At 44.8% G+C, this 15,042-nt stretch overlaps 1 protein-coding gene across 26 annotated transcripts in view; it reads right to left on the minus strand.

Moving 5' to 3' along the window:
• Dock9 (dedicator of cytokinesis 9) overlaps window positions 1-15,042 on the minus strand; it is a 273,772-nt gene that overhangs the window by 148,682 nt on the left and 110,048 nt on the right. For all 26 annotated transcript variants that reach the window (XM_036199716.1, XM_036199735.1, XM_036199731.1 and 23 more), the window contains exon 2: window positions 4,574-4,690. In XM_036199716.1, the coding sequence (XP_036055609.1) occupies window positions 4,574-4,690 (117 nt within the window). The remainder of the gene's footprint in view (window positions 1-4,573; window positions 4,691-15,042) is intronic.

Below are 15,042 nucleotides of genomic sequence, written 5' to 3' on the forward strand. Positions count from 1 at the left end.
CCTGGTCAGGCATGGCTGATGCACCATGGATCTCAGTGTGTGTGGGGGGGTTCTTCTGAGGTATCACACCTCATTCTGACTTCTTCGAATGCAGTTCTAAAAACAACTACAGACCTATACCCACATTTAGCTAGAAATCCTATCACCAAACACTCTTTTTAAAGAATGTGGTATGCCTGGGTGTGGTGGTACACGCCCATAAGCATCTCCTTTCCTTTCCCACCACAAATAAATACTGGGATGTTCTGTTGCTTTTTTTCATTCATCCAGGGACAGACATCCTTTTCCTGCGACTCACGCAGCGATGCACAGCTTGTACCACTCATCTGTACATCTTTGCTCAGGTCTGCAGATATGTACTCAGCAGAGGGGTAAACACTCTCTTTACTCTCCCTACAAACATTATCCCTGGCTTATACGAGACACCTACGTCTAGCTTTTATGAAATATGACTGATACCCATAAGTTGCCTCCAAACATCCCTTTTCAATATTTACTGTCTTTTATGCTCCACAATAATAAAAATTATACAAACATCAGTAACCTATGTAAGGAGCCAGGTGAGAACTTGAAGGTGAGATGCAGTAGACTGATCAAGGTTAAGCAGGTCATCTCCAACACCACCACAGGGAAACTGGAAACCAATGTCCTGTCAGCCACCTCCACAGAGTCCATGTCCCTGTCAGGAGCAGTACTTTCAGCTACACAAACAGATGTCATCTTCCAAGCAATGAATCATCTTTTTGATACAAAACATTCTGATGAGAAAAGGTTATATTCACAGCCTGTTAAAATTTTTCCTCTGATTTTATTCATTGGAAGGTTCAAAGTTATACCAACTATAAACTTTGAAAAACACTACAAATTTTTAAGAAGAAAAAGATCCACTAATCATCAGAAAGTATACAGCCCTAGCTGGCCTGAACTTGCTATGTAGAGCAGGCAGGCCTTGAACTCACAGACACTTGCCTGCGTCTCTGTCTGCAAGTCCCAGAATGAAAGATGAGAGCCACCACGCCCAACTTATCTACATTTTTTTAACTTAAGAAATTATCTGACATTCACCATACTGAATCACTGATCTTACAGGCATTTTCAACATATATCCAATCCCAACGTTCCAGATGTCAGGGATTATACGTCTGTGCAGACAGAGAGGACAGCAAGTAGGACAGAAACACAGAAGAGTGGGACTTGACCGAGCCTCCTCAGGCCCACAGCGGGTGGCACCAGGACAGCAGCCACCAGTGACAGGCTGTACAATGCACTAAGTATTTATACACACAGTGAGGAGAAGAGTCAGGGAAAGGCACGGTGGACTTCAGTAGCTTCAGAGGACGTGAGATTTCAATTGGCTTCTAAAGGATCCCAAGAAACTGCTGGCCAGGAGAACCACAGAGCCAAGACAGACAGACACAGTACAGACCCAAAGCACCAGGACTGGAGTCTTAACAAATCTCTTCCTGGACATTCCTGTCCCTGGGACACCCCTGTTCCTTGCCATGGAAAATCATTTCATTTGCTTTGTAACTAACTACCTGACATGAAGAATTATTCTTGATTTTTTAAAATACATGTCATATTTCTCAGCCTTCTGTTTTAACATCTTCATCTTTGAGTAAGTACATCTATCTGATAGCCTTTTTTCCACGCAACTCATTTTCCAGAGGCCACTTTGATGTCCTCAGATCTGAGGAACAGGGGTTCACTTGGAAACATGCAAAGGCAGCACACTGTGCACACTTATATTTTAGAAATTTGAACATGCTTGGCAGAGATCTATACAAGTTCTATTGCTTTAACAGTTAACTACTGTTGCTCAGTGAAGAACACTACTATATCCTCATGCGCTGGGCTCACCATCTAACCCATTTCCTGACCTCATCATCCCCTTTCTGAATGAAAAAAGATGCTTTCCCTGATCAAATGTTTGTGATGCCTCTAGAGATACAGAATCAGTGATGCTCCTTGCCACCTAAGAAAACAGAGACAGGACTTGGTGGCGTTGCTAAGTCATTAACTTACACTAATGAGTACCATCACTGAGACAGACTAGCAAGAATGGATGGTATGAATAGTCTCTCTGGCAACAAAGCAGCAGTCTGTAGGAGAACAAATAGTGTCCAAAGTCAGCTGTGACCCGTCACTGCTGCCAGGATGCGGGCCACAGCCGACATTCAAACTCCAACTCTGGAGTGATTTTCCTAAAACAGAAACCAACACTTGCTCATTCATTCTTGGTCAGAACAGAGTGCTGAGGCTCTTTGTCCTTAGAATATCACAGAAATGGTTTTGGGTGAGAGATGAATGGATTTCCTCTAAGTGTTAACCATCTGACTACAACTATTTGACTATTTGGGTCCTCTGTCACTGGGAGAGAAGACTATACTGAGGCACGAAAAAAACCTGTGTGTTGGGTGATTTGTTTTCTTTCTTAAGCAATTCTATTTCATATCCACAAATATAACTTTTCATTCTTGGTTGTAAGACTAAACAACAAAATTATTCCTTAATACCAAGAAAAAAGTACACTTGGTGGCCTACGAAGCTTCGGCTAACCTGTGGCTTCCCGGAGAGTACTACAGGGAAAACTGTCAACACAGAGTCTGATTTGTAAACAACTGGCTTTTGTTTTCCATTTGGTGCCAAATCCTGGGCCAAAGGCAGAGTTCTAGAATGCTCTCCTTTGTGTCCTTCAGTTTCCGGGTTTATTCATCAAAGGACATTTTCAAAGTGTGGCATTTTGGGCCATGATAGGATCCCACTCACACGAGCAGCAGACTTTGGCTGTGACACCACATAATCAGTCACCTCCACTCCTGTTGCATCCTGAGCCCTCAGAGCGCCCCCACCCCCAAAGGAGAGAGGATAATCATGTCCAGCTGACGTATGCGTCTCTAGAAGCTGGAAAGAAAAGACACTCACGAAATTCTCACTCCTGGTATAAACTGAAGTCTCTTACATTTGCTGTTGGGGGAACATCAAGGGTTTTATCTGAACAACTGCTATTAGCATGAGTTTCTAAACAAAACAAACAAAAAGCAAAAAACAGCATGCATAGTAAACAGGGTAATTCTGGAAAGTGAGATTAGGGGAAAGGAGATGTTCTTTTTCTTTATGTGTCTGTATGTGAGTTTGCACACGTGTGTGCGATGCCTGTGGAGATAAGCAAGGGTGCCAGGTCCCCTGGAGCTGGAGTTACAAACAGCTGGGAGCCATCAATCACAGGTGCTGGGCGGGATCTGAATTCCAATTCTACAAGAGCGCCAAGAGAAACCAGGTGTGGTGAATCCCAGCACTCAGGAGGCAGAAGCAGGTAAATCTGAGTGTGGTCTACAGAGACAGACGGTCCACAACAGCCAGGACTGCACAGAGAAGCCTGTCGGAGAAACTGAACAACAAAAGAACAAAGGGCAGCACAGTCTTAACTCTGCACCTCTCCGGCCCCGGAAGGGCTTTTAACACCAACGACTTATGTTCTTCCAAGTATGTAAGAATCTACATACAGTTTATTTTCCAGCTCAGTTTGCAGAAGACCAAGCTTGGATTGTAACAGCATCACGTAGGAGCACCCAGGTAAAAGGAAACTAAGGTAGAGGACAGGAAACTGTTGGGCAATGTCCAGGAGAACAAAATAGGAACAAGACCTTTGAGCAGACTGCAGTGGCCCTGGGTCACTGGGGAGGATGACTGACTGACCCTTGCTCCTCAGTAACCTCATCGCTTCCTGCCTGTCACCTAGCTATAGGCAAAAAGACATCAAGCATCCACCCAGACAGCAGTGGAGGCCTGCGTCCTGCTACCGAGAGGGGCTTCACAGCACCCCAGTCCTTCTCTTTGGGAAGCCACGCTTCAGGGCATCTCACAGCAGGGTCCAGAAGTGTCATCCTACAGGATGTGTAACAAACCTCTGCTGCTCCTCAGCAAATTCTAAGAATACCTGGTTTAAAAATTAGCGAACGAGGCTTGGGGATGTACCTCAGTGGTAGACCACTTGCCTAGCACGCACAGGTCCTAGGTTTGATTTAAAAAAAAAGGTGATTCAAAATCTAAAATAATCTTCTAAGACATAAGAATCACCTGTGCCTTCTATGTCAACCCAGAGTACGCATATACATACACATACATGTAAACCTATATATATGTATGTATTTATTTCTGACATGAATAAATAGTCCCACAAAATATGAAGTCATAATAAGGTGCACAGTCATATTCCTCTCCTCTCTTATTTAACAACCCTCCCTCTCACACTGCCGGGAGCAAACAGAAGGCTTCACACATGCTGGGGCAGTGCACTGTCCACCTCACCACACTGTCCAGGGGCTCTGAACTCCCCCTGTGGCTTAGTCAGTCCTTGAACGTGGGATCCTCCTCTCCTATTCCCAGCTGAATAGGAACATAGAGGCCTGTGCCACCAAGACTGGCTCTGGTCCTCTCTTGAAAAATCATGAGTTCACCCATCAAATAGTACATCAATATATAGAAAAGGTGTCCGATCCAACCTATACCATCACATTTCCCAACTGTTCTACAATAGCACGGCTCTGTGGACAGTGGTGCGGCCACTCACCTGGAAGTCATCATAAGGGAAGAGCAGCATCTCCCGCAGACAGTCATTCAGGATCTGGGTCTTTTTCTGCACGATGACATTTTCATAGTCAAGCGGTTCGATGAGCTTTGGCTTTGCCTAGGAGACCAAAGGAAAGTCAGTCACCAAGACACCCTTAGTGACAGGTACACCTTTTTGTTTGTGTGTTTGAGACAGAGTCTCACACTGTAACTCCAGGCTGGCCTGAACTCAGCATGTGGCTCATGGCCCTGGGCCCAGGATGGCTTCTCTCGAGCCATCATGGCTTACTTGAGAAAGGTGCCTAAAGTGAAAGGGCTTTATCTAGACCGTAACACTTCCCAATGTTTCTACAATAGCTGCATTGACTTCACTACTGAAAAGAAACAGAATGAGAACACATTTGTTTGCAGAGGGAAAAGAGACACCTCTCATGGCACCCTGTCCAGCCAGAGTGATGCTTAATCACTTATTTAGGCACACAAGAGGTCTGCATTCTGATGGGATTTCCAGCCATTTCGAACCACAGTTCCATAAGAACTGCCCTGTTTAGAGAACCAGCCATAGCCTGCCACTGCAGGCTCATCCTGACCCAGGCCTTAAATGTCCCTACAGGACTAATTCATACAACACTCCATGGAACCCTCTGAGCCACCACCCAATCCTCTGAAATACTATATACTCACAACATACATATTGCCTGAACCTACAAACACATGAGCTGGACTGAAAGCAGGCAGGCAAGATCAACTACTCACACCCTCTAGGAGTGAACTCCAGGGAACAGTAAAAAGCCCAGGGGAAATGAAAGATACTGAGCCTCTTCCAGGTACTTCCAACAACCTTTGAAGTAAAACTCTCTTTGCTTTAACACTGTCATTGCCAGCACATTTGTGGGGCACATCTATGCTGCAGGCAGAAATCCATATTCAAGTCACTATATATTACAGTGTGTCAAAATAGACACAAGTATATACATATTAAGTGTGTATCTGTGTGTGTGTGTGTGTGTGCGCGCACACGCACTATAGAAAGCAACTAAAAGTTTATTATATGTGTATGAATCTATTATAAGAAGTAACTGAATCCAGGGCCAGCGAGATGGCTCAGCATGTAAAGGCACCTGCTATCAAGCCTGATGACCTGAGTTCAATCCCCAGAACCCACATGGTAGAAGGAGAGAACTTCCAACTCTTGGAAGTTGTTCTCTGACCTTCACACATGTGTTGGGGTACAAGTAAGCAAGCACATATATGTGCATACATATACACATGTACACACACACACAAAGAGAGAAAGAATAAATAAATGAAAAATTTTACAAAGTAATTAAATCCATCATTATCAAATTACTGCAAAATTATTTTTAAACTATTAATACAAGATCTAAAACACATGATCTCAGTGAACATTATATATACTGAAGTGACATTAAAATGCTACATATTGGATGTCTCTAGATATCTAGGAACATCCAATATGTAGCATTTTAATGAGAATTGTAACTGAAGATGCTCTGGATTCCTTTTCAATACGCCTGCAGGGAGAAGGGAGCTCTGTGAGAGAGCACATCTGGATCATCTGGATGCTGAGTCATCCTGCAGAAGGCCACTAGGCACTGAAATACGCCTTGAGTGAGAACTAAATGTGTACTGTGGTTAGCCCCTGAGACTGGAGTTGTCCAAGCAGCAGCCAGACAACTCGACCTAACATGTGAGTAAAAGCTCACATTTAACTTCAATTATTTAACCCAAGCAGACTTGACAAAGATATTTTTACATTCTAAGAAAAGTTCAGAACCCAAAGAAGTGTATATTTAACCATAATTACGCAAAATATGTTTTAGGGACAGAGGCTGGAAAAAATGCAAAATCAAAACACTGGAGCTATATATCATCATAGTTGTTAGTTTGGAATGGCGAAAGTTCAGGCAGTGCCTACAAAATTTAAGAGTCAAAACAATTTACACAAAGTGATTATTTTTAAAATAAGAACTGCCACAAGAAAAAAATTCTCCAAATGATTTTAAATCAACTTTTAAAACATTTATTCTATTTGTTTGTTGTGCTGCACATAGCAGCCAGTCAATAAACATAATTAATAACATTCGCCTTAGAAGCCATCTCCATATGCCTAACAAAACCCAAACATGAGCGCAGTTTTCTAAAATTCCATTACCAAGGGGGCAAGATGGATAACTACCTCAGAACGGCATCCACCCCATCCCCAGCTTACAAGGTGTCTAACATACAGCCATGAACCACCGGCCCAGGCTCCAGGCTAATGGGAACATCTACCTTCTGTCCCTTCACAAAATGGCCATCAGGTTCCGCAGAAGGGTTGAGGTTCCTTCAGACTCAAGACAATGACACAGTGGAGGCCCTAGGAGAAGGTACTAGAAGGGTTTTCTCCCTACAGTCTTTGAGTGTTTTGTTTTGTTTGGGCCTTACATCTTGTTCCACCTTGCTCTTACAATACAGCAGCCAGGGGGCTTTCAGGTAAAGACCCATGGGTGCACACCCTCCAGGAAGCTACTCTGGCATTCCATAAGAAATCAAGGAAATCTTGCTCCAGCGTCACCCACAGTGCCATGGGGAAGGTTCCCAGCCCATTAGCTGCAGTCTGTGGCCTCAACACTCTCTGACATCCCTTATACATGATCACACTTTAAGTAGGCGGGAATCTTAGCCACAGGTAGTGGGTAGGATATTCCAAGTTTCTTCTTTCCTTGGGAACACTGCTCCCAGGATCTCCAACACTTGTGTTCTATGAACAGAAATCGGCAAACTTTGTAAACAGCCAGAAAATAAATATTCTAGGGCTTGTCCGTTTTTTGGGTTGTGTCAAACTCATAAGCTCTGCTACTGGAATTCAAAAGCAGCCAGGGACAAATAGGCAAAGAACGGATTTAAAATTTTATAAGAAATGAGCAATAGCCAGATCTAGCATATGGTTGACAAACCTAAACTCTAGGGTTGTCATTACCACACTGCTAGGAAAATAATAATAGTAATTTATTATAATAATTCCATGCATTACTTTCCCATATTCACATATTTATGTGTTTCCTATCTATGGACCAACACAGACAATACATTTACAATTATTAAAGGCATTCAGTAATTATTTCTCAACCATTTGGTAAAGTTTGAGTTGCTCAAAAGGTTTTTTTTTTTCCTAATGTCAAAGGTCTTTTTACCTAGTCAGGACACTGGATACTGCTTTCATTAATTAGGTGACTCAAGTCACCTAGAAGTCATCTTGGAGGTATTCAGTAACCAGATGCAACACTGAAAATATAAGTAGTAGCTTGTTTTTATGTGCCAAAGTGCAACATTCAAGAGGTTTCACTCATATGACCACACTTAGCCCACCCAACAACTAGGCCAACAAGTTAAGTTAATGGTCTGGAACATCCAGTGAGACTGGATTATGACTGAGCCCTCAGTCACCCAGAACTCATTCTTCTCCCTGACAGAACCTTTTTTTTTTTCCTTCAAGACAGGGTTTCTTTGTATAGCCTTAGCTGTCCTAGAACTCACTCTGTAGACCAGGCTAGCCTCGAACTTACAGAGATCTACCTGTCTCCAGAGTGCTGGGATTAAAGGCATGTGCGACCACTGCCCAGAGAGGGTAAACTTTTAATATGACTTGCTCAGGGAGGTTCGGCCACAAGGAATAATTTATTTTCATTCACTTCATGCCCTGTCAGTTTGTACTGTCATCCTCTGGCCAGATCTAGTACCACCTTGGAGGTACTGGGCACCCCATGGAAGATTTTCTCTATCAGGTTAGGCGAGGTGGGAAGAAAAGTCTAAAGAAGTATTGCTTCCATGCTGTGACAGGAAACCTCTGGGCACATGCATGAGAGCTCTTCTAGGTTGGGTTAACTCAAGTGGGAAGAGCCATGGTACATGAGAACAGTACCATCTACAGGCTGGAGCTGCGGACTCTAGAAGAAGAAGGAAGGAGGCTGAGCAAGCCATCGCCCATGTTTCTAATGACCCGATGTCTCAGGTCCCGCCACCACGCTGTCCTCGTCACGATGACTGCGTTCTCAAACTACGAGTCATGATGAACCTTTGCTGAGGTCCTTTTGTCAGGCTCTCTTGTTCTCAGCAATGAAAAAGTAACTAATACATGTGCCTTGTTTGATTTTCAAACTAGGGATGCCTTTTCTTCCAGAAGGCCCCAGAAGCTCAGTCTCCTGCAGAACCTGGCTCTGATGCTGTGGTGATCACACTGAAGGCCAGACAGAACAGTGGTGACAGGAGAGGAGACGCACAGTCATCAGGGACCACTGTTGGGCAGCTCAGTTAACACACATCAAAGGCAGAGCCTGACAGACCATAGGCACACACTAGATGTACCTTATTATTATAAAATATACCCCAATTACTGCTTGCAGGGCATGTCATGTCTCTTCCTTCTTTTAGTGAATGCTTCATATATATTCAACATACCGATCTACTCACAGATAATTTCCTCCACTGTCTATGAACATATGAAATAAAACAGTCAAGGACGGCAGGGACATGCACAAAGACAGAAGGACAAAGGACCTAACAGAGAGAACTATAATAGAGATGACACTGATATTGGAGGCTGAGCACAAAGCTGATATAAAGCTCACATTATCAGCTGAAGTGACTTGATGCAGTTCGTGTCCGGGCGGGGTGTGGGTGGCGACTGAGGTGCTCAGAGAGGCACTCTTATTAGAGTAATTCCACAGAGGCAGCAGGGTGTAGCCTTCGGTCAGAGAGAAGAGTAAGCTGCTTGTTATGTGGCACTTATCAGGGCAAGATGGAGGTAAATTCTGCTGGAATCGGACAGGCCCACTGCCTACAAACGGTCTCCTCATCAAGGATAAATATGGTGTCCAAGGAGTCTGTATTAGGGTTTCTACAGCTGCAACCAAACACCATGACCAAAAAGCAAGTTGAGGAGGAAAGGGCTTATTCGGCTTACACTTCAGCATTGCTGTTCATCCCTTAAGAAGTCAGGACAGGCACTCAAACAAGGCAGATCCCACAAGCAGGAGCTGATGCAGTGGCCATGGAGGGAAGCTGCTTACTGGCTTGCTCAGCCTACCTTCTTATAGAACCCAGGACCAACAGCCCAGGGATGGCACCACCCTCCATGGGCTGGGCCCTCCCCCATTGATCACTAAGTGAGAAAATGCCTTACAGTTGGATCTTAAGGAGGCAGTTCCTCAGCTGAGGCTCCTTCCTCTGATGAGTCTAGCTTGTGTCAAGTTGACACACAAAACCAGTCAGTACACAGAGTCCCACAGGAATGGCTTGATACAAGGGCCATGGGATCAGAATGGCCTAGAGAAAGTGCTCCTCATCTCAAGGGACTACATGAACACAGGTTAGCGATGCACAGGAAAATCACAGCATTTCTAGGGTACCGAACACAGTAGCTGCCAGTGCAGAGACATCCTACTGTGCTCATGGATGAAGGATGGTGAGGCCTCTGTGCCCTGGCACTGAACACTCTTCTAGGCCTTCTGAACCATGCACATGCTTCCTTGGATGAGATGACCCATGTTCATGCACACCAGAATTCCAGATGGGAAGGTAATCAAACCAGGAAATACTCCCAGTACTGGGAAAACTGGATGCCTCTGGAAGCCAGCCAACCTAGAAAGTGTTCATCCACAACATAGTTCAGTTAAGGTCCAACACAAGGTCTACAAGCCATGGAAAGAGCAAGCCTCAAAAACTAACAGAGTAACCCCATTGTTCTTCCCTCAGCCATTAAGAGCTTCCTTTGAACTTCTAGACATTTCTTCTGTCTCAGTTTGAATGTTAACACATGAGACCCTGAATACCACTTCTTAAAATAGCAAACAGAGGAAGTGGCAACTCTTGGTAGGCTCTACTGAGAAATGAGAGACTCATCATTCTTGCTCATGAAGAATTTAGGACTTCCCTTGATTTCTCTTCAAGAGGATGAAAGCCACTTAACAGCTGAGGTGAAGATTCTTCATGGAAACCTAGTAGCTGGGGATGCGGACAGAGCAGGGATGTGCTTCTGAACCAGGTGACAAGCCTGGGCCTTCCTATACTGTCTGTGCATGTACATAAGAGACTTGTTTATTGACTCCTACTCCCAGCTTCCTGAAGTGGGATTTGAGAGCCCTTGTTTTCCTGTGACTAGGGTGAGCATAGACAATGGAGAGCCACCCTTCCTGTGTGCAAACGCTGTGATCAAGATGCATGCATACGTACTCTCCGCAGATATTTACTGAACCTGTCCATGTGTGCCATGACAGATCTCTGGGACACAGAGGTGAGGATACAGCCTCTGCCCAAAAGAGTGCACAGCCAGAGAGACAGATCTATCTGTGAACGAGAAGGGCAGAATGAGTAACAATGACGGTGACCGGGACAGATGGGGTTTCTGACCTGGCTGCAGTGAGATTATTATATTTGCCTCAAGCTAAGGCATCTCCCATACCTAGAACTGCACCTGACACAGTGCAGCACTGCCAGGGGTGAGTGAGCGAGCTCGCAACGTGGTGCTTCCTAAAGGAAGCTTCTGGGATTAAGGGTGGACTCCAGTGTGCACGCTCATAGGTGCAAATGCATTCGGGGCAACTTGAAGTTTACAAAACTAGAGGGGGAAGGAATTGAAAAATACAAGCTGATGAATTCAAATGGCTGGTGCCCTGACCCCAACTGCCAAGACCCCAGAAGGAAGCTACACAATTCAGCTCCATGGACTTTGTAACAGGTTCTCCTTGGGCACCAAGAACAGTGGGTCTGTGAGGGGTGGAGGGGCGTGCAGCAGGCGAGAGGTGGGGCACTAATGCGCAGGATACTTCAGATTTACTGGAAATCCCATGTGAGGGAGAAAACAAATGTTACTGTAATCTGCGTGGCTGCTGCCTGATGTGAACAGTGAAACTGTGAACCATGGCTTAAGGAACAAGAGATGACTAACAGTCTCGCCCAGCTTCCTCTGAATGCATGGGTGGCACTGGAGTCCGAAGGAATGGCTCCGAGTGGGGGCCCTTGCTCCCATGTCTTTGTACAGTTATCAGCCTTTTCTCTAAAATGCATGCAAATATTCAGCTGAGGGGGGGTGTGGCATTAAAACATAACACATGAGGATCTAAAGACTGTAGCCCAGCATACAGGAGCACCAGGCTCTCAGCCGCCCAGATGGAGGGTTACCTGCATAGCAGACTACCTCCAACGACACACTTGTGAGTTCAGTTTTCTATTGTAGAACCAAGAAGTTGTTCAAGCCCCACTCTAGAGGGCACTTTCAAAAGCATTCAAATTCTAGAACTGGTCACCGAATGGTGGTTTTATTGATCAAACGTATCTATATAAGGAAAACTGTCCATCTTAAAACCACGTGACAGAAAATGAAGAGAAGGGTTTCAGATGTGTTGTTTTTATAAGGGACCGTGGCTTTTGAAAGTTATTAATCTACTTCTCAAGTGAAGAGAAGTAAAGATTGTAGAAAACTGTAACCAGCAGCATCTGGAAAATGGACAGGAGAAATGCTGGCTAGAGGCTGACGTCATAGTGATATTAATACCAGTTACCCAGAACCCGTGCAACTGATCCCATTTAGACAGTTGTTCTCAGTAGGGACGCTGCTAAGAACATTAATGAAGAGAGGATGACAAGACAGGAATTTCGGGAACTTGTTCCGTGTCCATGAGTCACAGGACACACAAAGAGGACCGGGACTCGCTCCCTTGCAAACACTGAGTGCTTCAAGCATCCCCTTTCTCTGACACAAGCAGTACAGAGCCCAGGGGAAGCCCTGCGGAACCGCAGCACGCATTTTTCTATAGGTGAGAAGCGATCGATAATTCTATAACAAGTCTATATATAGGCTCTTTCAGACAACCTCACTTTTTCTTCTTTAACTTCATAACCTAAAAATTAATAATGCTTCTGAGGTAATGAAAGCTGTTTTTGAAACTCAGAAACAAAGAGGTCAAGCAATTACGCAAAAAGGCTCTTAAAGCCGGCTTTAGTCCGATTTCCTAACAACTTACCCAAGCTATTGGGGCGGAAGGGCAAATGTCCACAGGACATTCTGCTCACAAGTTCCTGCAGGCTTACAGGGAAGGGGCAGCAGAGACCAGCTGCAGTACAGTAGGTTTCGGAGGGAGCCAGAATTTAAATTCAGGTCCCCAAAATATAGAGTACCATTGAAGACAATGTGTAAGGGTTCATTATAGCAGTCTAGAGCCTCTCAAAGCTCAGCCCCAGCATCTGGAATTTATTAGAAATGCAAGCTTACCCCAGACCCCTGAATCAGCAGCTCTGGGGTGGCCCAGCACTGTCTCAGCAAACCCTCCAGATGGTTCCGATGCCACTCAACTGGGCAAGCACTCTACTAGGCCATCTGCTTTGGAGAATTTCATGTTAGAAATTATTTTTCAAAAATTCCTAGCTTTACTACTTACTGATGGATGATGTGGTCTTAGTGCAAATTGTGTACTTACAATTTTTTAAGCATCCTTCTTTGGGACAGAGACATGACTCACCAGCTAAAGCACAACTCACGTGCACACGCGCACACACACACACACACACACACACGCACACGCACACGCACGCGCACGCACACGCGCACGCACACGCACACACACACACACACACACACACACACACACTAAATTAAATGTAATAGAAACTTAAAAATAAATAAATACCCCTGTCTTTGATGTGGCAGTTTCTATTCTCTTTGTCATGGGGTTACTGAGGGGTTTCAATGTACGAGGCCTCCTACAGAGCAGTGGCCCATCACACGGGTTCCAAGGGTCTTGAGTAGCCATGTACAGTTCAGCTTCAGTAAAATCTGACCCTCAACTGGCACATCTTCTGGCAGACTACACATCATGTCTCATGGACACTGAGGAATCAGCTCTTTAAGGACAGTCACACAGATAGCAACCCTGAGGTCTCCCTGCCCTAAGCCCACCACTATCCCCATACCATGGACACCAAGCATGACGGAAGCATGTACCCGGTGCCTCATTCCTCTGTTCTGCACAAAGCTGTGTCCTCCACACATCCAGACAGAACAAGAGTACAAGGCCTTTCTGCTCAGGTCTGAGCACTGCTGAGCTAACTGCACCATGCCGTGGAGGCTTGACAGTCTCTGCTCCACTGAGAAAACGCAGAGTGCTGGCATCAACAACATGCATGTCCCAGGAGAAAGATATTAATAATCTTACTCTGAAATACATGCTCGGGTGCATGGATACATACAGATGCCACCAGGCAAGCAAGCACTTTAGGAGTGAACTTTCCAAGTATCCCTGGGCTTACATTAACATCATTTGTTTTCTTCCTACAGATTCACAAATATGTTACCTCATCCAGTGACTCACCCCTCTCCGTGACAAACTCCTATTTTGAGGCTAAATGTGTCAATTTATGGACAAGTAATATTTAGTGGTATTTAGTGAGGTGGCTGGTAGCTACGTGTGACTGCTGAGCATTTAAAATGTGGGTATTCTGGGGCTGGAGAGAGGGTTCAGTCAGAAAAGTGCTTGCCTTACAACCATGAGAACCTGAGTGCTCTAGACTCCATGAAAAAGAAAAAAAAAAAAAGCAGAGTATGGTGGTGGCATCTGTAATCCCAGTGCTTGAGGATGAAGACACGTGGGTCCTCCAGGCTTTGCTGGACAGACAGCCTAGTCACTAGTAAGCTCCAGGCCAATGAGAATCCCTGCCTCAAGAAACAAGGAATAATGGGACTTAAGGCTGAGCCTAGCCTGCACATACAACGTACAGCAGAGCACGGGCAAACACACACACACACACACACACACACACACACACACACACACACACAAACTATTCTGAATTCAGATGTGCTGTAAGCAGAGACTAAATGTCAATGTCAGTCTAATTAAAAGAAAATAAAACTACTTTGATATTTTTAAAAGATTAGTAATATATTAGAAATTCTTGGTTAAAATATCAATTACACCAGTATGTGCTACCTTACTTGGGCTAGAAAGTTTAAAGTATGTACTAATGATGTACTATTTCTGCTACTTTTAAGATTTGACATCAAGAAGAAAACGTTTACTTTCTGAAACTTTGGTTTTGTTTTGGGGGTGGTTTTATTTTGGGGGGGTGGAACCACAGTAGCGATGGAGCGGTCAGATCGACCTGTGAGTAGAGCAGGAGGAGGGGAGCCTGGGGTCTTTGAGAAGCCCTCTTATCTATGCTGTGTCTGCCTGGTCCTGCGCATTTCCACCAAGCACCGGCTGGATCAGGACATGTGGAAGCTATCTTACAAAGGCCACCGCAGCGTGCCCTAACACTCAACACGACCGCAGCTTCTGCTGTGCTTCAGAAAGAGGTGCCAGCACACAGGAGCACAGGAGAGGGATTCACTTTGGGAACTTAAGTTTGCCTTCCCTACCCACGTCAGGTCATAAACACGTTAACTAAACTACCAGCTTAAACTCAACTAACCAA

This window comes from Onychomys torridus, chromosome 9 (genome assembly GCF_903995425.1).
Source record: "Onychomys torridus chromosome 9, mOncTor1.1, whole genome shotgun sequence".
Taxonomy (NCBI): Eukaryota; Metazoa; Chordata; class Mammalia; order Rodentia; family Cricetidae; genus Onychomys; species Onychomys torridus.